The sequence below is a fragment of the Strix aluco genome, chromosome 3, assembly GCF_031877795.1.
Source record: "Strix aluco isolate bStrAlu1 chromosome 3, bStrAlu1.hap1, whole genome shotgun sequence".
NCBI lineage: Eukaryota > Metazoa > Chordata > Aves > Strigiformes > Strigidae > Strix > Strix aluco.
In genome coordinates this window covers 128,956,066-128,980,449 of record NC_133933.1, presented here as the reverse complement: position 1 = coordinate 128,980,449, position 24,384 = coordinate 128,956,066, and the positions used below count along the sequence as shown (strand labels likewise).

Here is a 24,384-nt window from a genome sequence, read left to right as displayed (position 1 = left end):
CAGGACCAGGACAGGGTTCCTGCTTCCCAGGAGGGAGCAGAGCAGCTCCATCACCCCCACAGCAAACACCCTGGCCCACTGGGGACTGCCAGGATCCATGTCACCACACAGCTGCCAGGTAAGAGCATCCCCGAGGACAGACACAGTGATGATCCCCAGCATCCCCAGGCACTTCTCATGATACCAAGCCACTGCCACCCCCAGAGCCAGCAAGCACGTCCCACCCTCTAGCACAAGGAAAGAGCTACACGTCCCACATGCTGCAATGCCAAACTGCTCAGCTTTATTCAAGCCGGGAAAAGTAGCCTCTGCCCCAACAACACGGGGTCCATCATGGGATGTCTCCAGCCCACGAGCACCCGGCACCCAGCAGGAGCAGCACATCCACTCCTGCTGTCACACCAGATGGGGATGGCAGAGGCAGGGAGGGGAGAGGACATCAGGACATGGTTCCAGGAGCCAGAAGACAGAGGGATATCCTGCTTGCAGAGTTCAGGGTCTCAACCCCAGATCCTGTATGAAGAAACCAGACAAGTACGTCACCTGTTGTAACTTACATTTCCCTTCCTCCCACTCTCTCCTCTCTACCCTGTGATGACAAGCAAGTGTATGCTGCAAGAGAATCAGGCTCAGCGGAGGTGAGGTTCAGTCCTTATTGCTGACAGTTTGGACCCATGTTATCTTAGTGCTGGCTGACCTGGCTCCAAGTCTATGCAGGTGCAGCAAACCCAGGATCATGTCCTCGATGCTGTCCAAGGACAGGGAACGCTTCACTCTTTGCCAGCTTGGGAGAGCCCTCGGCAAAGCCTGAATGAGTCTCATGGGGCTGAAGGAGAGTGGGGAGGTGCTGGCTGACCTCGGGCTCCTTCAGCCCCACCCAGGGCAGGTCCAAGCACCTTTCCTGTCCTTCCCTGGCCTCTGCCTTGGAGCATCTATAGCACTGAGCCATTAGCAATCATGGATGCTTAAACACAATGGCAACTCTTTCTGCAATAACAGTAGCATTTCTAATTACAAAACTCACTTTTTGCAGCAAAAGAAAAACCTTGAACATTTTCCACTGACGATAAAGGGGAAAGAACACTTTAGAAATCCACAGAAGCCTTTTTCTCGTTCACATTGTTTCTTATTTCCTGGAGCAAGGAAGGATCCTGCACAGTGAAAGAGGTCACAGAAGGTAAGTATGGGATAAGTGCCAAAAATGTGAGTGGTTCCAGAGAGGCTGACGCTGCCCCTGGATCTTAGTCTCACACGTGGAGCCATTCCCTCCCAAATGTTCTATATATCAAACAAATCTGGTCACATCTCAGGATATGGAAGCCCCCACTGATGGGGCCTCACACCTCACACTACCTTCCCTCTTCCCCTCTCACCTGCAGCACCCTGGACCAGCAGGAGGAAGAAGGGGAAGAGCAGGTACAGGATCCGCATGGCTGACGCCTGTCCCAGGTCTTCACTGGGCTGCAAAGAGGACACATCAAGACAACAAGGGAAGAACATGCACATGGCTGGGCACACATGATGACCAACAAGCAGAAGATCAATCTCCAACAAAAAGAGATAAGAACGATTCTTAGCACTGCAACTTCACAGGTATCCTGGGAGCATTTTGGGAAGCACCAGCCTATTGCACAATCTGAAGTTTACTTCACTGTCAACTTCACAGGACTTCCTGATGTTTTGCTCAAAACACAGACTGGAGGATTCACGCTACTTGTTGGCATTTGACTCAAAATAGCATCCACTGAAATTCAGATTATAAGGAAAGAAAAATTACTTTTACATATCATAGCCCCTCAGAACTTTTGCAGGTCATGTGTTTGTCCCTGAGCAGATTTTTCTGAGACAGGATCAAGGGGTGACACAAGATACACTTCCCAGCACAGCCAGTAGACCGGGATTACCACTGGGGCATTTGCTCTCTCCCTTCTGCCTCTTCTTAATCAAATGCCAGAGCAGAGAAGGTTTCCACATGAGGAGAGGCTTGTGCCAACACTCAGTGCCATGCCCATAGGTAAACCAGGGTCAAGAAATTAGGGAAATGCATGTGCCTGGAGATGCCACGCTATATGATGGGTCAGCCAGCGCCCTCCATCACCTCAGACACTCCAAAGCTGGCTGCCCAAAACACCCTGCCCAATCACCTCTGCTTACCTGGGCTCAGGAAAGTCCTCCCAGCTCGGCTTGGGAGTGCCCATCCTCAACTCAAGAACATTCCAGGGCTTCCCAGCAAAGACACTCCCCAGCCCCACACTTACTGCCCCGGCTCCGTGCAGCACCGACCCAGGGAGGAGCAAGAGGGCAGAGAACTGTCTTGGTGGCCAGAAACACAAACACAATCAACCTCTGGAGTTAACTGAAAGCCTGAAAGGATGGGAAATCTCCATACTGCTGTGGGAAAAGTATCTCCTCACTTTGCTGAGGAAAGTCCCCATTCCCCCAGAACAGAAGATCTCCTGTCCCTCCTCCAGCCTCAAGGCACCTTTCCAGTCCCTCTTGTAGCCAAGAATTCTTAGTGCCATCTTCCATGTGTTCTGGGCTCTTAGACTCATAGGAAGGTTTTTATTCTCTTTCTTACGCATCTCTGACAGCCTAATTATAAGCATGGATACTTCCAGCAGTTTGTCATTTAGACTAGTGTTTCTCAACCTGTGGTCCACGGACCCCTGGGTGGCCATGATGTCATCACAGGGGATCCACAAAGGCTTAAAGCAGGGGTGGGGAACATCCATCCCAGAAACGTTGGTCTGGCCCGCGGCAAGCACTGAGCCTCCTTTTCCCACAGTCTCCTTCCCTCAGTGCTCCTCCCATACTCAAACCCGCGCCCCCCCCCCACGGCTGCCCTATTATATTCAGTGCTAGTATGGTTGGTGGGACCCACTTTAGCTAGGCGGTTTTTCTCTTAAAGAAATTTTCTTTACTCAAGGGCCCACTTTAAGGCCAAAATGGGGCTGGAGTCTGCTCCTCCAAGTGGCAGCCCTGGACCCATATATGGACAAAAAAATATGGTGACTGAACACAGACAAACAAGGGAGGAGGTGGGAAGAACTGTAAAAATTTTTCATTAAAATTTAATGTAAAAAATAAGTTCAGAGTTAGCATGTTAAAATACTAAAAATGGGCCATTTGAGCAAGAAGACTATTGATGCTATTATTTTAAATTCATATAGCATCGTTGAAATAAACATATTATGATAAGAGTGTGTGAATTAATAGATTAACCTATTTCCCTTCTCTCCAAATTTGAAGACCCTTTATGAGAAAATTGAACGAAATATTTGATATAGACTAGTGCTTGAAATCTTGAATTAAGCCTTGGCAGTCCACAGCTACAAAAGGTATTTAAAGGGGGTCCATGTTGAAGGAAAGGTTGAGAACCCCTGATTTGGACAGTTGCAGGAAGAAGGATTTGCACAGAGGCTGAATGGGTGGGCAGCCCAGAAGGGACTCGGCAGTCACCTACCTGATGAAGGTGTGGCTTCAGAGTGCACCAAGGCAGCAACAGGCTGTAACAATCCAACCCCTCAGGAATCAATTGCAGCCACAAGTGTTAGGATCAGGGAGTGACACCTTGCCCAAAACACCCTGGTTTTATGCCACTGCCTGTGGGTGGGACATGCTCATTCCCATGGCCACAGCTCCCCTTGGCCAATGAGAAAGTGACCCGTCTGCATGGGGGTGGTGGGGTTGCACCTCACCCCTCCCTGCCGCAGTGGGAGAGGCTGAGGTGCCTCCTGGGGGCTGTTGCAATCTTCACCGTTATCCTCATGCAACACGTGTTGTGACACCCCCCTGCAGAGCGGGCACCCAGGTCATGGTGTCTTGCTGAAAAATCTTTGGGATGGACAAAGTTGGTGCAGACACCAGCACCAGCACCAACCCAGTCCCAGAATAAGGGAGTCCTTCTTCATCTCTTCTCATCTGATTGAACAATCAGTTATTGTGTCATATGCAAGAACACGCAGAAGACTGAAAACCCTCCCACCTCTAGACACTGCAAGAACATCTTCTTTTGGGCCAAGAGGGCTGTGCACCGGACATGTCCAAGGTGATAAGCATGACATGCTCTCTAGTGACTATTCAGATCATATGAGAGTCACACCAGGATGCACGTTAAGGTCTGTAAACCAGGTGGTCCAAGGAATCTGCATCTCCTCCTAAAGTCACCCAAGGTGAAGAAAGAGAAGATCGATGTAGCCACTGCTTGCGAAGACAATGCATTTGAATCCATGCACGAATTGGGAGAAGTGACAGTCCTTGCTGGGCAGGAGTTGTGCCACATGCCTGACTTGGCAACTGCCTCTCAAGGGGTTTGGGAGAGGAATCTGATCCCCCCAAGTCCGAGGCGTTACCTGCTGGGGACTGTGGGAGTGGAGCCTGGCCTCTCGGCCTTCTCTCCTTGCACGCCATTGAGATGTCAAGTCACCGTGGCGAGATAACAATCACAGAAAAGGTCTAAGTCAGCTTCTGCATGCTTAGCAGAAGCAGAGAGCCCAGCTGCCCTGAAGACTGATCTTGGGGTTTACTGGGAGAGCTTCTTGAAGAGAAACCATAAAAGTTCCATGTTGTGGTACAGCAGCAGTTTGGTGCTGGTTTCTGATGAGCAGGGATGAAGCACGTGTGTGTGTGTGTGCTTGTGTGTGTGTGTCCCAAGAGGTGCCCAGCAAACCCCAGCACCAAACGGCCCTTACGCAAGGCAAGATGACACAAGACTCCGGGCTGGAGGCCTGGGGATCCTTCTCAGAGGTGTCAGAAGAGGAAAACGATGCCTGCTTTCCTCTGGTGGTGGGAGAAACAGGAAAAGGAACTTTTTGACTGAACATTGTAAGGTACCAGCAACTCCAGCCTGTGCTCTGTGCTCTCCTCCTCCTGATTCTCTAGGGAGCAGCAAGTAAGATAGGAATGAATGAAGTGTATGGAAAGATGGAGGATTTATTTGATACTACAGTGAAGCTGCCCAGTAGAAGATGAGATTTCCTATAGACAAAATAAAAGAAGACAGAAGCCAAACGGTTTGGTACAGATATATTTTTTCCTCCACTGAGATCATAAGGCACATGTGATTTTTCCTGGTTACTGTGGCATCGTCCCTAGGGTCCCTCACAGCCCATGTTTTTAAGGAGAAGCTCCTGCTGCAGGGCAGGTTCTGCAGCTGTGACAAGAGTTGGGACCTTGTAAGGGTCCATGATGGGATATCTCCAGCCCACGAGCACCCGGCACCCAGCAACATACTTTTCCCTTCGCTATCAACAGGAGCTTGGAAAAACCTGGGAGCTGAAAACCCATGCTCCCAGGGACTGCTGAGTGATGGTAGTGAGCATCCCATCCAAGTGCCATAAACACCACCCTGCTTTCCTCTGGAAAATTTCCCTTTGCTGTTGGAGAAAGGGGAGAATATGCAGCACAGGGACATGGCGACACCCCTGGGTTGATATTTCCACAGTGTCTGGGAGCAAAAATCTGGGAGCTCTTTGTGTGTGAGGCACAAACCTGTCCCTTCTCAACTACTGATGTCTCAACTGAGTGTCCCAAAACCTCATTACCCAAAGGCATGACCCTGCCAGGGCTGGGCAAGGGTTTTCCATCAGAGGCCACACAAAGGCAAGGTGCAGCCAGGACAGGGATCTGGGATGCGAGGAGTGCCCCGCTTGTTGGCTCTGCTGGTCCAGGCAGTGGTGGACATGCAGCTGCGGAGGCAACATGGCTCTTCCTTGACCTCACGCTGGTCCTTCCCATTCTCTACTCCCATTGTGCACCTACTTTATAGTGAAAGAGTCCTTCTAGGTGACACACTTTGCTAAGTGACTATGGTGAGGATGAAGCTGAGCCCATATACTGGCCTGAAATGCAAGGGACGCGTGGTCCTCTCTGAAATGACACACTGCTCTCCCAGATTATCATTTTAAGTGTTTCTCTGTGCATGATCTTCCATGGAGGCAGGAAACGCATGCAGACAACAAGGGGGGATTCTTCATTTCTGGGGGGGTTCTGTTTCCCATTAAAAATTGTGGGACTTTTTTCTACATTCAGGCACTGCTGCAGAAAGTAAGTCCTGGAAACTCTTTGCTCCTGTTGATAAAGTTACTACTGTCTTTCAAGCCAGCTCCTGGCTCACAGTTTTGTGCATTTATGCTCAGAAGCAAAAGCCAGGGAAAGAAAGGAAAAGACCTTGTGGGTTTGGACCTGCCTGCAGTGGATCTGAAGGAGCCCAAGGTCAGCCAGTGCCCCACTCTCCTTCAGCCGCACAAGGCTTGCCCACTGTCAATACACAAAGCTCAGCTGTGTTGTCCGAATGAGAAGGCTGTCCCTTGGGGAGTGTGAGGCACAGGATCCTCCTCCTGAAGTCTCTAAGGACCCTTGGAACCAAGGCTGCCACCACTAAGGAGAGCGCAGGTCCAAGACAACTGAAAGGACGGAAATTTACCTCTTCAAGGTTGAGTCTCCTCTCCCTGCACATGCTTGTCAATAGAAGAAGAAGAGGGAGAGAGTGGGACGAAGGGAAAAGTATGTTGCAACAGGTGAGGTGCTTTTCTGATTTCTTCGTACACTGTCTGACATTGAGACCCTGAACTCTGTAAGCAGGACGTCCCCCTCGCTTCTGCCTCCTGGAACCATCTCCTGATGTCCTCTCCCCTCCCTGCCTCTACCATCCCCAGCTGGTGTGACAGCAGGAGTGGAAGGGCTGCTCCTGTTGGGTGCCGGGTGCTCGTGGGCTGGAGATATCCCATCATGGACCCTTACAAGGTCCCAACTCCTGTTGCAGCTGCAGAACCTGCCCTGCAGCAGGAGCTTCTCCTTAAAAACATGGGCTGTGAGGGACCCTAGGGACGATGCCACAGTAACCAGGAAAAATCACATGTGCCTTATGATCTCAGTGGAGGAAAAAATATATCTGTACCAAACCGTTTGGCTTCTGTCTTCTTTTATTTTGTCTATAGGAAATCTCATCTTCTACTGGGCAGCTTCACTGTAGTATCAAATAAATCCTCCATCTTTCCATACACTTCATTCATTCCTATCTTACTTGCTGCTCCCTAGAGAATCAGGAGGAGGAGAGCGCAGAGCACAGGCTGGAGTTGCTGGTACCTTACAATGTTCAGTCAAAAAGTTCCTTTTCCTGTTTCTCCCACCACCAGAGGAAAGCAGGCATCGTTTTCCTCTTCTGACACCTCTGAGAAGGATCCCCAGGCCTCCAGCCCGGAGTCTTGTGTCATCTTGCCTTGCGTAAGGGCCGTTTGGTGCTGGGGTTTGCTGGGCACCTCTTGGGACACACACACACAAGCACACACACACACACGTGCTTCATCCCTGCTCATCAGAAACCAGCACCAAACTGCTGCTGTACCACAACATGGAACTTTTATGGTTTCTCTTCAAGAAGCTCTCCCAGTAAACCCCAAGATCAGTCTTCAGGGCAGCTGGGCTCTCTGCTTCTGCTAAGCATGCAGAAGCTGACTTAGACCTTTTCTGTGATTGTTATCTCGCCACGGTGACTTGACATCTCAATGGCGTGCAAGGAGAGAAGGCCGAGAGGCCAGGCTCCACTCCCACAGTCCCCAGCAGGTAACGCCTCGGACTTGGGGGGATCAGATTCCTCTCCCAAACCCCTTGAGAGGCAGTTGCCAAGTCAGGCATGTGGCACAACTCCTGCCCAGCAAGGACTGTCACTTCTCCCAATTCGTGCATGGATTCAAATGCATTGTCTTCGCAAGCAGTGGCTACATCGATCTTCTCTTTCTTCACCTTGGGTGACTTTAGGAGGAGATGCAGATTCCTTGGACCACCTGGTTTACAGACCTTAACGTGCATCCTGGTGTGACTCTCATATGATCTGAATAGTCACTAGAGAGCATGTCATGCTTATCACCTTGGACATGTCCGGTGCACAGCCCTCTTGGCCCAAAAGAAGATGTTCTTGCAGTGTCTAGAGGTGGGAGGGTTTTCAGTCTTCTGCGTGTTCTTGCATATGACACAATAACTGATTGTTCAATCAGATGAGAAGAGATGAAGAAGGACTCCCTTATTCTGGGACTGGGTTGGTGCTGGTGCTGGTGTCTGCACCAACTTTGTCCATCCCAAAGATTTTTCAGCAAGACACCATGACCTGGGTGCCCGCTCTGCAGGGGGGTGTCACAACACGTGTTGCATGAGGATAACGGTGAAGATTGCAACAGCCCCCAGGAGGCACCTCAGCCTCTCCCACTGCGGCAGGGAGGGGTGAGGTGCAACCCCACCACCCCCATGCAGACGGGTCACTTTCTCATTGGCCAAGGGGAGCTGTGGCCATGGGAATGAGCATGTCCCACCCACAGGCAGTGGCATAAAACCAGGGTGTTTTGGGCAAGGTGTCACTCCCTGATCCTAACACTTGTGGCTGCAATTGATTCCTGAGGGGTTGGATTGTTACAGCCTGTTGCTGCCTTGGTGCACTCTGAAGCCACACCTTCATCAGGTAGGTGACTGCCGAGTCCCTTCTGGGCTGCCCACCCATTCAGCCTCTGTGCAAATCCTTCTTCCTGCAACTGTCCAAATCAGGGGTTCTCAACCTTTCCTTCAACATGGACCCCCTTTAAATACCTTTTGTAGCTGTGGACTGCCAAGGCTTAATTCAAGATTTCAAGCACTAGTCTATATCAAATATTTCGTTCAATTTTCTCATAAAGGGTCTTCAAATTTGGAGAGAAGGGAAATAGGTTAATCTATTAATTCACACACTCTTATCATAATATGTTTATTTCAACGATGCTATATGAATTTAAAATAATAGCATCAATAGTCTTCTTGCTCAAATGGCCCATTTTTAGTATTTTAACATGCTAACTCTGAACTTATTTTTTACATTAAATTTTAATGAAAAATTTTTACAGTTCTTCCCACCTCCTCCCTTGTTTGTCTGTGTTCAGTCACCATATTTTTTTGTCCATATATGGGTCCAGGGCTGCCACTTGGAGGAGCAGACTCCAGCCCCATTTTGGCCTTAAAGTGGGCCCTTGAGTAAAGAAAATTTCTTTAAGAGAAAAACCGCCTAGCTAAAGTGGGTCCCACCAACCATACTAGCACTGAATATAATAGGGCAGCCGTGGGGGGGGGGCGCGGGTTTGAGTATGGGAGGAGCACTGAGGGAAGGAGACTGTGGGAAAAGGAGGCTCAGTGCTTGCCGCGGGCCAGACCAACGTTTCTGGGATGGATGTTCCCCACCCCTGCTTTAAGCCTTTGTGGATCCCCTGTGATGACATCATGGCCACCCAGGGGTCCGTGGACCACAGGTTGAGAAACACTAGTCTAAATGACAAACTGCTGGAAGTATCCATGCTTATAATTAGGCTGTCAGAGATGCGTAAGAAAGAGAATAAAAACCTTCCTATGAGTCTAAGAGCCCAGAACACATGGAAGATGGCACTAAGAATTCTTGGCTACAAGAGGGACTGGAAAGGTGCCTTGAGGCTGGAGGAGGGACAGGAGATCTTCTGTTCTGGGGGAATGGGGACTTTCCTCAGCAAAGTGAGGAGATACTTTTCCCACAGCAGTATGGAGATTTCCCATCCTTTCAGGCTTTCAGTTAACTCCAGAGGTTGATTGTGTTTGTGTTTCTGGCCACCAAGACAGTTCTCTGCCCTCTTGCTCCTCCCTGGGTCGGTGCTGCACGGAGCCGGGGCAGTAAGTGTGGGGCTGGGGAGTGTCTTTGCTGGGAAGCCCTGGAATGTTCTTGAGTTGAGGATGGGCACTCCCAAGCCGAGCTGGGAGGACTTTCCTGAGCCCAGGTAAGCAGAGGTGATTGGGCAGGGTGTTTTGGGCAGCCAGCTTTGGAGTGTCTGAGGTGATGGAGGGCGCTGGCTGACCCATCATATAGCGTGGCATCTCCAGGCACATGCATTTCCCTAATTTCTTGACCCTGGTTTACCTATGGGCATGGCACTGAGTGTTGGCACAAGCCTCTCCTCATGTGGAAACCTTCTCTGCTCTGGCATTTGATTAAGAAGAGGCAGAAGGGAGAGAGCAAATGCCCCAGTGGTAATCCCGGTCTACTGGCTGGGCTGGGAAGTGTATCTTGTGTCACCCCTTGATCCTGTCTCAGAAAAATCTGCTCAGGGACAAACACATGACCTGCAAAAGTTCTGAGGGGCTATGATATGTAAAAGTAATTTTTCTTTCCTTATAATCTGAATTTCAGTGGATGCTATTTTGAGTCAAATGCCAACAAGTAGCGTGAATCCTCCAGTCTGTGTTTTGAGCAAAACATCAGGAAGTCCTGTGAAGTTGACAGTGAAGTAAACTTCAGATTGTGCAATAGGCTGGTGCTTCCCAAAATGCTCCCAGGATACCTGTGAAGTTGCAGTGCTAAGAATCGTTCTTATCTCTTTTTGTTGGAGATTGATCTTCTGCTTGTTGGTCATCATGTGTGCCCAGCCATGTGCATGTTCTTCCCTTGTTGTCTTGATGTGTCCTCTTTGCAGCCCAGTGAAGACCTGGGACAGGCGTCAGCCATGCGGATCCTGTACCTGCTCTTCCCCTTCTTCCTCCTGCTGGTCCAGGGTGCTGCAGGTGAGAGGGGAAGAGGGAAGGTAGTGTGAGGTGTGAGGCCCCATCAGTGGGGGCTTCCATATCCTGAGATGTGACCAGATTTGTTTGATATATAGAACATTTGGGAGGGAATGGCTCTCATGAACGGCTTGTCAGCTGAGGAGCCAACATAGCACTTCCTCAGCCTCACACTGCTCTTTCCCCATGACTTTGCCACGTGCACACATGCTGCTGCACAAATGAGAACCTCCTACTGGAGAGGTGAAGATATTGAGTTTGGTGCTGTGTGCACGTGTGAGACTAAGATCCAGGGGCAGCCTCAGCCTCTCTGGAAGCACTCATATTTTTGGTAGTTATCCCATACTTACCTTCTTTGACCTCCTTCACTGCGCAGGATCCTCCTTCGCTCCAGGAAATGAGAAAGAATGTCAACGAGAAAATGGCTACTGTGGATTTCTGAAGTGCCGTTTTCCCTTTGTCATCAGTGGAAAGTGTTCAAGGTTTTTCTTTTGCTGCAAAAAGTGAGTTTTGTAATTAGAAATGCTACTGTTATTGCAGAAAGAGTTGCCATTGTGTTTAAGCATCCATGATTGCTAATGGCTCAGTGCTATAGATGCTCCAAGGCAGAGGCCAGGGAAGGACAGGAAAGGTGCTTGGACCTGCCCTGGGTGGGGCTGAAGGAGCCCGAGGTCAGCCAGCACCTCCCCACTCTCCTTCAGCCCCATGAGACTCATTCAGGCTTTGCCGAGGGCTCTCCCAAGCTGGCAAAGAGTGAAGCGTTCCCTGTCCTTGGACAGCATCGAGGACATGATCCTGGGTTTGCTGCACCTGCATAGACTTGGAGCCAGGTCAGCCAGCACTAAGATAACATGGGTCCAAACTGTCAGCAATAAGGACTGAACCTCACCTCTTCTGAGCTTGATTCTCTTGCAGCACAGAGCTTGTCATCGCAGGGGAGAGAGGAGAGAGTGGGAGGAAGGAAAATGTAAGTTACAACAGGTGACGTGCTCGTTTGTTTTCTTCATACAGTATGTGGGGTTGAGACCCTGAACTCTGCAAGCAGGACGTCCCCATCGCTTCTGGCTCCTGGAACCATGTCCTTATGTCCTCTCCCCTCCCTGCCTCTGCCATCCCCATCTGGTGTGACAGCAGGAGTGGAAGTGCTGCTGTTGCTGTGTGCCGGGTGCTTATGGGCTGGAGACATCTCATCACAGATCCGGTGTCACTGGGGCAGAGGCTGCTTTTTTCAGCTTGAATAAAGACGAGTAGTTTGGCATTGCAGCGTGTGGGACGTGTGGCCGTTTCCTTGTTCTGGAGGGTGTGCCGCGCCTGCTGGCTCTGGGGGTGGCAGTGGATTGGTATCAGGAGAAGAACCTGGGGATGCTGGGGGTCATCACTGTGTCCGTCCCCAGGGATGCTTTTACCTGGCAGCTCTGTGGGGACACTTCTGTTTCCATGAGGAATGATACACACAAAGCAAGAGAGTGATAATTTGTTTGAGCAGTGTATATGGTTGTAGAAAGAATGACAGTCCTCATGCATTTCAGGCCCGTATATGGGCTCAGATTAATCCTCACTATAGCCACATCATCAATAACAACATGTCTCGCCTAGAAGGACTCTTTCACTCTGAAGTGGATGCTCACAAGAGCAGACAGTGGGAAGGACCAGCATGAGGTCAAGGAAGAGCCATGTTGGTTCCCCAGCCGTGCGTCCACCACTGCCTGGACCAGCATAGCTGTCAAGCAGGGCACTCCTCACATCCCACGTCCCTGTCCTGGTAGTGCCCCACCTTTGTGTTGTAACCTCTGATTGAAAACCCTTGCCCAGCCCTGGCAGGGGTCATGTCGTGGGGTAATGAGGTTTTGGGAAACTCAGCTGAGACATCAGTAGCCTAGAAGGGACAGCTTTGTGCCTCATGCACAAAGAGCTCCCAGATTTGTGCTCCCAGAGACTCCTGTGCAACGGTAGTGAGCATCCCATCCAAGTGCCATAAACATCACCCTGCTTTCCACAGGAATATTTCCTTTGCTGTTGGAGAAAGGGGAGAATATGCAGTCCAGGGACATGGGGACACCCCTGGCTTGACATTATTGCACAGTCCAGGCTGGGAGATGCTGCTGGGGCCGCAGCCACCCAGCATCCTACAGCACCTCCCCCAACACTGCTGGCAGCCCAGCCGTCATCTGCAGAGAGGGCAGGGGCCCCTCCTGGGGTCCGGCTGGTCCCGTCCTTGTCCAGACCATAATGAGATGGAGAGAGATAAACACGGATAAACAGACAAGCGCTAATGTGCAGTTTGACCCTTCCAGTTGGAACAATGTTCCGGTCCCTTTGGGCACAGACATCTCCTGCATAGCATCCAGGAGACACCTTTCCCACCCAGCAGCAGGACCGTGCCCCCCTTGATCTCATCATCACTTGGGCTGAGCGCTCATCACGAGAAAGGACGGCTACCCACCACAAAAAGAGATTGACATGGGAAGAGGGTCCTGGAAAAAGAAAGAAGTCTGGGCCTATGAAAACCAGGACAGGGCTCCCGCTCCCCAGGAGGCAGCAGAGCAGCTCCATTGCCCCCACAGCAAACACCCTGGCCCACTGGGGACTGCCAGGCTCCGTGTCCCCACACAGCTGCCAGGTAAGAGCATCCCCAGGGATAGACACCGTGGTGACCCCCAGCATCCCCAGGTGCTTCTCCTGACACCAACCCACCCCCAACACCAGAGCCAGCAGGCATGTCTCACCCTCCGGCACAAGAAAATGGCCACACGTCCCACACGCTGCAATGACAAACTGCTCGTCTTTATTCAAGCGGGAAAAGCAGGATCTGCCTCAACAACACCAGATCCATGATGGGATGTCTCCAGCCCATGAGCACCCAGCACCCAGCAGCAGCAGCACTTCCACTCCTGCTGTCACACCAGATGGGGAGAGCAGAGGCAAGGAGGGGAGAGGACATAAGGACATGGTTCCAGGAGCGAGAAGCAAGGGGGACATCCTGCTTGCAGAGTTCAGGGTCTCAACCCCTCATACTGTATGAAGAAAACAAACGAGCACGTCACCTGTTGTAACTTACATTTCCCTTCCTCCCACTCTCTTCTCTCTCCCCTGCAATGACAAGCTCTGTGCTGCAAGAGAATCAAGCTCAGAAGAGGTGAGGTTCAGTCCTTATTGCTGACAGTTTGGACCCATGTTATCTTAGTGCTGGCTGACCTGGCTCCAAGTCTATGCAGGTGCAGCAAACCCAGGATCATGTCCTCGATGCTGTCCAAGGACAGGGAACACTTCACTCTGCCAGCTTGGGAGAGCCCTCGGCAAAGCCTGAATGTGTCTCATGGGGCTGAAGGAGAGTGGGGAGGTGCTGGCTGACCTCAGGCTCCTTCAGCCCCACTCAGGGCAGGTCCAAACCCACAAGGGATTTTCCCTTCCTTCTTGGGCCTCTCCCACAAAGCATAAATGCAGGAGAGTATTTACCAGGCATTGGCTAGAAAGAAATGTTTAACAGATACTTCTGTGGACAAAGGAGGAAACTCTTTCCTAGCCAGGAATCTAGACCCTACCTTTTGCAGCATTTCTTCAATGTCGAACATCTTCCAATTGGTGTTGCAGGGTAGCGGCACCTCTCATAAGTGCAGAATCCCCCTCTTCGTCTGCATCCAGTCAGACTTCCTGTTTTTGTGGGGAGTGATACACACAGAACAATGACAGTGATAATCTGGGCGAGCAGTGTGTGGTTGCAGAAAGGCTGACACTCTTCATGCATTTCAGGCCAATATATGGGCTCAGATTCATCCTCACTATAGCCACATCATCAATAACAACGTGTCTCACCTAGAAGGACTCTTTCACTCTAAAGTGGGTGCACACAAGAGCAGACAGTGGGAAGGACCAGCATGAGGTCAAGGAAGAGCCATGTTGTCTCCCCAGCTGCATGTCCACCGCTGCCTGGACCAGCAGAGCTGGCAAGCGGGGCACTCCTCGCATCCCAAGTCCCTGTCCTGGTGCTCCACCCTTCAGTGATCTCTGATTGAAAGCCTTTTGCCAGTCCTGGAAGGGGTCGTGCCTTGGGGTAATGAGGTTTTGGGACACTCAACTGAGACACCTAGATGAGAAGAGACAGCTTTCTGCCCCAGGCAACCCATCGAGCCAACAACCTCCTGAGGCTCTCTCCCATCCCTGCACAGAGCAAAAATTCATCCACAGACACCCCCAGAGGAACAGCTGGGTGCAGGGTTGGAGCCTGAAGCCAAACCCCTTCCTGACTCACAGAAGAAGCCAGGCTTCTATTTCCAGGGGCTCTCTCCACGCCCAGTCCATGTCTTCTTTGAAGGGCACTCAGAAAACACCTTTGCCTCAGTCCCCCTTAACCTTTACATCACTCCAACCAACGTGGTCACTTTGGGGGACATGGAAAGCACCCCTGATGGGGCCTCACACCTCACCTCTCTCCCCTCTTTCCCTCTCACCTGCAACATCCTGGACCAACAGGAGGAAGAAGGGGAAGAGCAGGTACAGGATCTTCATGGCTGATGCCTGTCCCGGGTCTTCACGGGGCTGCAGAGGGGGACAGCAAGGCAATGAGGACATGCAGAACCCCAGGCGGTGCAGAAGCCTGGGCACTGTGGCACACCAAACTGCAGAGGGGGCTACTTGCAACTAAAGCCAATGATGTTTCCTCTACCTTTCTCTTAAGAACAGTTGGCAGCTCTGTACCACCCTACATATCTTGGAAGCATTTCATGATGTCTCGATCTCTTGGAAATTGATTGCCTCCCCTGATGTTTTTCCATTAACTTTCTCAAAGCTCTTCCACAGACCTTCCCCAAAGCACAGGCTGCAGACCTTGGGGCCAACTGTTGCCAATTCAGTCAAAAAATCGGCCAGTGAAATCTGGAACACGCAAACATAAAATTGACATTGGATCTTATGGAACTAATGAATTTTTACTCCCTCATTTTTCATGTAACAAACGCTTTTCTCATTAACAAAACTCATATATATTCCCTGATTGCTGGAATGACCCAAATCTCCAGGGTTCTCTGAAAGTGCTAAATTCCTACCACCTGAAATGGTCTGTCTCCAGGGTTGTTCCCAATCAAGGAATGAAACATGATCTGACTTCAAGCAGATCAGAATTAGCGCTTTTGACTTTCCTCTCTCGTTTCTGCCTCTCCTTAACCAAGGGCCAGAGCAGAGGAGGCCTGCACATCAGGAGAGGCTTGTGCCAACACTCAGTGCCATGCCAATAGTCAGACTGCAGGAAAGAAATGATCCAGGTGCTGCAATTTAGGGAAATGCATGTGCCTGGAGATGTCACGCTCTATGAAGGGTTAGCCAGTGCCCTCCATCACCTCAGACACTCCAATGCTGGCTGCCCAAAACACTCTGCCCAATCACCTCTGCTTCCCTGAGCTCAGGAAAGTCCTCCCAGCTCAGCTTGGGAGTGCCCATCCTCAACTCAAGAACATTCCAGGGCTTCCCAGGAAAGACACTCCACGGCCCCAGACTTACTGCCCCTGCCCTGTGCAGCACCGACCCAGGGAGGAGCAAGAGGGCAGGGAAGTGTCTTGGCAGCCAGAAACACAAATCAACCTCTGGAGTTAACTGAAAGCCTGAAAGGATGGGAAATCTCCATACTGCTGTGGGAAAAGTATCTCCTTACTTTGCTGAGGAAAGTCCCCATTCCCCCAGAACAGAAGATCTCGCGTCCCTCCTCCAGCCTCAAGGCACCTTTCCAGTCCCTCTTGTAGTCAGGAATTCTTGGTGCCATCTTCCATGTGTTCTGGGTTCTTAGACTCATAGGAAGGTTTTTATTCTCTTTCCTAGGCATCTCTGACAGCCTATTTATATCCAGCAGTTTGTCATTTAGTTGGGTCTAGGGTAATGCTACTCGAACAGAGAAGATGAATGCGCAGTTTTTCCAGAATGAGACATGGAAATTACCTACCTGATGGAGGTCTTGGTGTTCAGGCAGTAACAAACGAGCCAGGAATCACTTGTGTCCAGATGCCCTTGGGTCCAGGGACTACTGTTTTGGCCAAAATACCTTGGTTTTATTCCATTGCTGGTGGGTGGGACATGCGCTTATTCCTGCTGCAGAGCTCCCCCTGGCTAATCACAAAACCCAGCTGTGTGGAGATGATGCGGTTGCACCTTACCCCTCCCCGCAGCAATGGGAGAGGCTGAGATACCTCTTGGGGGTTTTTGCAATCTTCACCGTTATCCTCATGCAATACATCTTGTGACACCCTGCGTCACAGCGGGCAGCTGGGCTGTGGTGGCTTGGCATGAACTGCCTGGGATGGACAAAGCAGACTGGTTGGTGTAGACACCAGTAGCAACCAGTGTCATAAAAGGATATTTGTCTCTTCCTTTCCTTTTAATTTATTTAGTAAGCGGGTAGTGTGTGACATGCAGTATCATGCAAAATATTTTAATTTTGTCTCCTTTTGACGTTATGAGAACAGCTTCATGCTTGCCAAGGTGATTTGCATTTGATATGCCAGGAATTGACAAGCTACCTTTCTGATGGCTACTCAGATAAACAGACAGTGAACAGAGGAAAAGTGATCAGGTGGAGCCACAGCTCACCTAATTCTGTCTGAATTCACTGCTCCTAAAACTGTCAGTCCTGTTACAAAACCACAAATGTGGTTCAGTAGAAACAGAGATAAGCAAGACATGAAAGGGCCTAAACTCATGTAAGCAGGCTGCTGGTTCATATGCTTCTCTGGCCATACCCTACATCTGATCACCATGATCTGTCCTATATTCCTAGTAAACTTTATTTCTAACTATTTTTTGTATGAACAATCTGTCTATGGTGTGTCTGCATGGTTGTGCAGTCCTCTAGCAAACTTCAAGCCAGAGTATTGGGTATGGGAGAGAGTACCAAGAGTGCTGGTCCATTGCCCAGAGAGACCAACGCTCTGGGAGTTGGATCCTGGAGAGAATGAATGGTCTTGAGGTTGGATACATCAGAGACAAAGGGTCTGGTGCCATCTGTCAGAGACAGGCATAAGGTTACCTTTTCTACACATATAATGGGGATTTTCCCCCAGCAGCAATCCACAGAAGTAGGATTGGGTGTCCATGGTGGTGTCTTTGTAGGTGTAAGCGTCCCAGGAGCATCCTCATTCCTGGAGGTTTGGTACCAGGCTCAGGACCAGTCTAGGACCAGCACAGCCAAGGGCTGCTGATTATGGTTTGGAGAGGGCTTCCAGCCCACACTGCAGGGAGGCCATTGCTGGGGCCAACCCCTGCTCAGGGGAGCTGCTTTGAGCTGGGGATCTTGTGCTGAACCCCAGCAGAGCTGCAGCTTGGCCCTGCTGATCCAGACCTCAACTTTGGTCCACAGCTGACATCCTGGCCTGGCCTTGGCCCATCTCCATGGAGGTGCTCAATGCCCCAGGTTGAGACTGCTCCCAGCCCCCCTGGCCTGCCCTGGTCCCTGACTGGGGGCAGTGGGATGACCCCTGCCCTACCAGCTGCGATGGTGACTGCCCCACAGCAGTGCAGGGACCACCCCCATGACCCTCCTTGAGCTGAGCATCGTCGATCTGCCCCAAGGCTTACCCATGATGCTGACCCACAGCCTGGCCCTGGGCTCCTAACTGACCTCCCAGCCCAGCCCCACGTCTTGAACCCTACCCCCTCCCCCAGCACTGACCCTCAACTCAATCTGAAGTTCCTGAGTGGCCCCCTGGCACAGCCATCAATCCCTATTTCTTCAGGGGCAGAATGACTTTCCCCACTCCCCCCCAGCTACCCCTGGATGCCAAAACACCCCCCTGGTGTCACGCACCCAGGCCCCACACGTGGGGATGAACCCAAGGCCACCAGAGCAGCATGTCCTGTGAAACAGCCCCATGGAGACTCCTGACCCAGTCTGGGACCCAGTGGCCAACCAGCAGGCACCCATGGAAGTTAGGGGGTTCATAGCAACCCCCCATCCCTGACCCTGGATGTGAGGTGCAGGGATGCCCTTGTTGACAGAGAAGCCTGGTCTTGGGGTCCCTGTGGGTCCCCCCCACACTGGGGGGGATGCTGCTATGACTTGGGGCCAACTTGGAGAGAGGGTAGATGAGGATGGAGGGGGTGTGTGTGGGTCCATGCCTATCGGGAATTCCCCCCTTCTTCTCTGCCCTTCCCTGCACGCAGAGAAAAGAGACGCACCTCTGCACATCGCTTCCTGAGGACACACACACACACCGCTTGGCAGTAGGAATGCAAACCACCACCTTGTATTGGGGACACTGGGGTAAGGGATTCCCATGGGATTGAGGTCCGGTTGTCCGGGGCTGCTGCTGCTCCCAGCAGTGCTTGGTGCCTCCGTGCAGCATCGCCCTGACCACACTGTGAGGGCATGGGCTGGTCTCAGAGGGCTGCTTGGAGATTGGCGCCAGGGATTCAGGAGCCCATCAGGGATACCAGCGACTGCGGGAGGAAAGATCTGGCAGTGCCTGTCCCAACCAGGGCAGCACTGAGGGTTTGGGGTGTCCCCATGCCCTTGGGCTGCATATCTCCCCTCTTTCTCCAACAGCCTCACCTCTAACCCCAACAAGCAGCAACCTCAGCCCTTCAGGCAGCCCTGAACCTACCTCCGACAGCAGAAGTCTTGCTCAGAGCAAATGCCAACACGGCCAATCCCTGGAGGGCACGACCGGTGAGAGCAGAAGCCCCCACGGCGCTCACAGTCCTGGGGTGATCCTCGAGCAAGGGACAGCCCTGGAGAGCACAGAAAGAGGTGACCTTTGACATGGCCCTGCTGAGCACAGCCCCTGGTCCCTGTGTGGCCAGCGTTAGCCCATCCCTGCCTGTCCCATGCCACGAATGCCCAGGCAGGCGTCTACAGCAGAAATCAAGGTGATATTTATGGCACTTGGCTGGGATGTTCATTACCATCCCTCAGTGGTCTCTAGGAGAGGCTCTCCAACAAGTCTGCTGGCTCCCTCCTGGCACAAGGGAGAACTCCGAGGGTGGAAGCAGGATCTGCTTTCCTCCCTCCTTCTCCTCTCCGGCAGGGCTGCTGTGCCCAGCGCTGCTGACACAGAAAGTCATGGGCCAGGAGGTATTGAGAAGGTAGCAAATCCTCATCCCTGGAGCACAAGAGCTTTGTTGCAAGGTCCCAGCTCTTGTCCCAGCTGCAGAACCTGCAGTAGAAGATTTTTGCTAAAGATATGGGCTGTGAGGGACCCCAGGGGGGGATGCCACAGCAAACAGAAGTCACATATGACTCATCATCTCACCTGGCAAATCCTCCCTACAGAATATTGACAAAGCACAAATCCCCCACATTCCCCCCAGGATTTCTTACCTGCTGCTCCCTGGATCAGCAGGAGGAGGAGAGCACAGACGAGAGGCAGGATCCGCATGGCTGGGAGTCCCCGGCAGGGTCACAGCTCTAGGGAGAAGAGAAAGCAGGTAGAGATGAACAGGAGGGTCCCTGCCTGCCCACCGTGTAGCACCTGCACAGGGACGGGGCTGAGAAGAGGGGACAGCCCGTCCAGGAGATGTGACCAGTCACCGGTGGGAGGATGTGCTCGACAACCCGAGGGTAGGAGCTTCCCTCAGCCTCTTGGCTCCCAGCGGCAGCACCAGCAGTTTTGTCCCAGCCAGATGGTCTCTCCACGTGGCAAAGTGTCCCTTGGGATGGCTGACACCTCAAAATGTCCAGACCAAAAGCTCTTTTTCCTGTTTCTCCCCCCACCAGAGAAAAGAAGGTATTGCTTTCCTCTCCTGGCACCTCTGAGAAGGATTCCCAGGCCTCCAGCCTGGGGTCTTGTGTCATCTCGCTTTGCGTAAGGGCCGTTCGGCGCCGTGGTTTGCTGGACACGTCTTGGGACACACTGCATCCCTGTTCGTTAGACCTTGGCAAGCAATCCGCTTTCGCAACACAAAAGAGCTCTGTATTCCTCCCCCCCAAGTGAAGCGTGCTCTCTATGCTTCACTTGAAAATAACTGGGAAGACGCCACATGGGATGACATCTTCGTCCAGCTGGCAATCCCATGAATGACAAGCTTTAGTTGTGACTTTGTTGTGTTAAGAGTTTGCTGTATGTAACCCTTTATTGCTTCTCAATATATTGATGGTGTCATCTTCATATACTTTTTCAGCCTTGTTGCAGATTCATCAAGCATATGTCTGTGTGTATATATATATTAAAAACACATGCACAATGTATATTTGCTGAGTGGTTACATGAATATACATTTTATACCAATGCCTCATCATATTTCATTGCTCTTTCCTGCCTCAATTTCTCTCCCCTGTGAGGGAAATTGTACAAAGTATTTGCAGGTCTGTCTCTGGGGGGATCCTTTGGCAGCCAACGCTACTCTGCCATGGTGGTCAAGAGCAGGGCACTCAGGACAGCTTCTTATTTCCTCCACTACTCCAAAACTGAGGTAGTGCATGTGTTGAAGAGCAGCAGCAAGAGATGTAGTTAAATGCCACCTTAACAAAGCCTGACCACCAGATGCAGCTGCTCCCAGTGCCTCGCCTCCTGCAGCTCTGATGCCATGACAGCTCAGCAGACATAAAAAAAATTGGGCCAAGGCCTTTTCTCTTTTTCTGGCTGTAGATCAGCATGCCACCAGGACAAGTGACAGTACAGAGGGGACTGTACTGCACACCTGAGTTTTGGGTTGCCTCTTCCAATGTTTGGAAGAGTACTCATGATCCTCCCAGCTACCAGTGGCTGGGGATTTCGGCAGTGGGGGTTGGCAGCTGGCCCTTTCTTTCTTCCTCCTTGTCAAGATGCCAAGTGCCTGTGTGAGCCAACGACTGCAGAAAGGGTGGAAGATAGCCGCTGCATGTTGGAAGAAGCAGAGGAGCCATGGACCCAGCAGGTTGGTCCAGGACTTTGCTGGGAGACAGATGTTCTCTTGCAGGGACTCACCTGTGACACAGGTTGGGAGCTGTGGAGGGTCCAGGAGAAGGCCACTGGCCGTTGCTCTTCCAAGATACCATCCTGATTAGCAAAGCCAATACCTGCTGCTGTGTGTAAGGGGACTGAGATGACACAGCTGAAGCAAGAGTGCCTGACAGGGGAAGGACTCAAGTGGTCACATGCAGATTTTTGCAGTGATGAAGAAGTTGAGTTGAGCTCTTCACCTCCTGCTCTTTCCACAGCAGACAGAGCACAAGTCACATCATCCACATGGTGATGTCCAAAACAGACCTGGCAAATCCCACTTAAAAAACTCCTATTTCTGTGCCATGGTCTATAAAGGGAACATTGTCATCTAATGTTGATTGCAAATTAACCCACCCCAGATGACAGCGGCTTCTCTATACAGACTTTCCATCTATTAGTCAGTCCCTCTTGGAACAAGAAAACTGTTAATTCCCCAGCCCAATTCTAAGGAAATGTTAGTTCTATGTACAGGAAGGATACTGAATGTTGGTCACCTCCCATGATATTTTGGACTCATGAAAATCAGCACTAAACCAGCTTGTTCCTGAGTCCAGCCATCTCAGTCTTATCCCTGGGTAGTTGCATCCAAGCTGTTCATGGGGACTGGTCCTGCCCCATACACACCCGAGCCCTCCCTGAATGCCTGTGTGTGCTCACCCTGAAGTCGAGCTCACAACTCCACATCCTGATCCACATGCATCATCTCTATGATGATCACCTCTATTCCACTGAGGGCTTGATGTGTATCTGAAACGAGCTTTAGCTGCTTGCACACCCTTGCACCTGGCTATGGCCTGGACAGTCCCACTCCACCAGTTCTGGTGCTATATCTGTCTTGTATTTTCTATTCCATCCTTGGCAGCATCTCTACCTCCTGGGAAGAGCTGTGAGATGAATTCAAACATGCACAGAGTGCTGGGGAGATGGAATTGGGGTAAGAAGCAGGGAGGAGACATGCAGCAGGGATCCTAGGGGGGTGAGGTTTCAGCCTGTGTTTCACTCTCAGCTGATTCTTGAAGCCATTCCCCAGCAATAAATGCAAGGACAGCTATTTGTGGCGGTGAGCTAAAAGCATGATGATACAGTATTCTGCGTGATGCTGGCTACAGACACTGAATCATCTCCAGAGCTGAATCTAAAATTACAAGGGCTGAAGTCTCTCTGAAGGTCCTCAGCCCTTGAGCAAAATATCTTGTGCCATTCCAGTTTGTGAAAGAAACACTCACCTACCCTGTATTGTGCAAAACTTCTTAGGACATAAACTGTAAATTGCTGGTTTGGTTCCACTTGGCAACTTCCCCAGGTCTCCATCCAGGGGAATCCCTGCAAGGTGGCCGTTGGCCCAGTTTCCTGCCCTTCACAAGGCTGTGGTTTCAATGGTGGCAGAGTCATTTGCAGAAACAGCTGCTTTGAAAGGAGGCCAGATGCTCCGCAACAAATGGCAAGCTCAGGGTTTCGAGTCAGTCCTTTGCATGCAGGCACTCGGGTTGGTTTTTTTCCCTTAAAAAGCCAACCATTACTGTTTTTACCTTTGCTGAGCATCCGTGAGTGCTGCCTTTCACACAGGCCATGGGAGAGCTGAGGTCCGTTCCCACATGTATCAGAGATACATGTATTTCCCTTACCCCCAAAGACATGTCCTAAGAGCAGCTAGCTCAGCCTGGCCATGTTTGCTATTAAATTCCTTCTGCCTGTGGGAAAGAGTGGCTACATCCAGACTGATGTTTCAGAAAGGTCCTTGGCCTGTGCTAAACCCCAGGGTTATTCTGGTACAGTGCTCACTGGCCTGGGCTCAGTCCCTGGCAATAGCTGGGCAGGACTCAGGAATGGGTGTTGGGACCGGCGATGTTTAACATCTTTGTTGGTGACATGGACAGTGGGATCGAGGCACCCTCAGCAAGTTTGCTAACTACACCAAGCTGTGTGGTGCGACCGACACACTGGAGGGAAGGGATTTGCCATCCAGAGGGACCTGGACAGGATGGAGAGGTGGGACCGTGTGAACCTCATGAGTTCAATAAGGTCAAGTGCAAGGTCCTGCCCATGGGTCGGGGCAATCCCAAGCACAAATACAGGCTGGGGGATGAGTGGATGGAGAGCAGCCCTGAGGAGAAGGACTTGGGGGTTTTAGTGGATGGAAAACTGACTGAGCCAGCAATGTGCACTCACAGCCCAGAAATCCAGAGTGTCCTGGGCTGCATCAAGAGGTGTGGCCAGCAGGTAGAGGGAGGGGATTCTTCCCCTCTGCTTTGCTCTCATGAGACCCCCCTGCAGTTCTGTGTCCAGCTCTGGGGGCACCAACATCAGAAGGACATGGACCTGCTCAAGCAGGTCCAGAGGAGGCCGTGAGGATGCTCGGGGGGCTGGAGCACCTCCCCTGTGAGGACAGGCTGATAAAGTTGGGGGTGTTCAGCTGGAGAAGAGAAGGCTCCGGGGAGACCTTAGAGCGGCCTCCCAGGACTGAAAGGGGCTACAGGAAAGGGGGGAGGGACTCTTGATCAGGGGGTGTAGGGATAGGATGAGGGGTAACAGTTTTAAACTGAAAGAGGGGAGATTTAGATGAGATCTAAGGAAGAAATTCTTCCCTGTGAGGGTGGTGAGGCCCTGGCACAGGTTGCCCAGAGAAGCTGTGGCTGCCCCCTCCCTGGAAGGGTTCAAGGCCAGGTTGGACGGGGCTTTGGGCAACCTGGGCTAGTGGAAGGTGTCCCTGCCTGTGGCAGGAGGGTGGAACTGGATGATCTTTCAGGTCCCTTCCAAACCATTCTGTGATTCTGTGATTCTGTGATTTTATGACTCAAGAGACAGATGAGCACAGGTCATTTGGGAACAGGCTGAGGTTGTCCTGCTTTGGAGACTGAGTTTGGCTGTACATGCGTGAGCTCTGCCTTACCAGCTAGTCTCAGGGCAGAAAACTATTTACTGGCTGCAAGCACTGAGTGCTAGT

The 24,384-nt window shown here is 51.4% G+C and overlaps 2 protein-coding genes across 2 annotated transcripts; one reads left to right on the top strand and one right to left on the bottom strand.

Annotated features, from left to right (window-relative positions):
- Positions 1–1,020: 1,020 nt before the first annotated feature.
- Positions 1,021–3,550, bottom strand: LOC141921906 (ostricacin-2-like). The gene is made up of 3 exons (XM_074820836.1): positions 3,464–3,550; positions 1,374–1,461; positions 1,021–1,151 (listed from the first exon to the last, which is right to left on the bottom strand). Exons 2-3 carry the CDS (start codon positions 1,429–1,431, stop codon positions 1,021–1,023), a joined length of 189 nt encoding a protein of 62 aa, XP_074676937.1. The 5' UTR covers positions 1,432–1,461; positions 3,464–3,550.
- A 4,815-nt stretch (positions 3,551–8,365) lies between these two features.
- LOC141921905 (ostricacin-2-like) lies at positions 8,366–11,046 on the top strand. Its single transcript, XM_074820835.1, has 3 exons — positions 8,366–8,452; positions 10,455–10,542; positions 10,916–11,046. Exons 2-3 carry the CDS (start codon positions 10,485–10,487, stop codon positions 11,044–11,046), a joined length of 189 nt encoding a protein of 62 aa, XP_074676936.1. The 5' UTR covers positions 8,366–8,452; positions 10,455–10,484.
- The last annotated feature ends 13,338 nt before the right edge of the window (positions 11,047–24,384 follow it).

Excerpts from the sequence above, each read along its gene's own strand:
- LOC141921906 (XM_074820836.1), bottom strand. The coding sequence starts at position 1,431 with ATGCGGATCCTGTACCTGCTCTTCCCCTTCTTCCTCCTGCTGGTCCAG. Across the intron at positions 1,152-1,373 it reads GCTGGTCCAGGGTGCTGCAG|GATCCTTCCTTGCTCCAGGA; the intron begins GTGAGAGGGGAA and ends TTCACTGTGCAG.
- LOC141921905 (XM_074820835.1), top strand. The coding sequence starts at position 10,485 with ATGCGGATCCTGTACCTGCTCTTCCCCTTCTTCCTCCTGCTGGTCCAG. Across the intron at positions 10,543-10,915 it reads GCTGGTCCAGGGTGCTGCAG|GATCCTCCTTCGCTCCAGGA; the intron begins GTGAGAGGGGAA and ends TTCACTGCGCAG.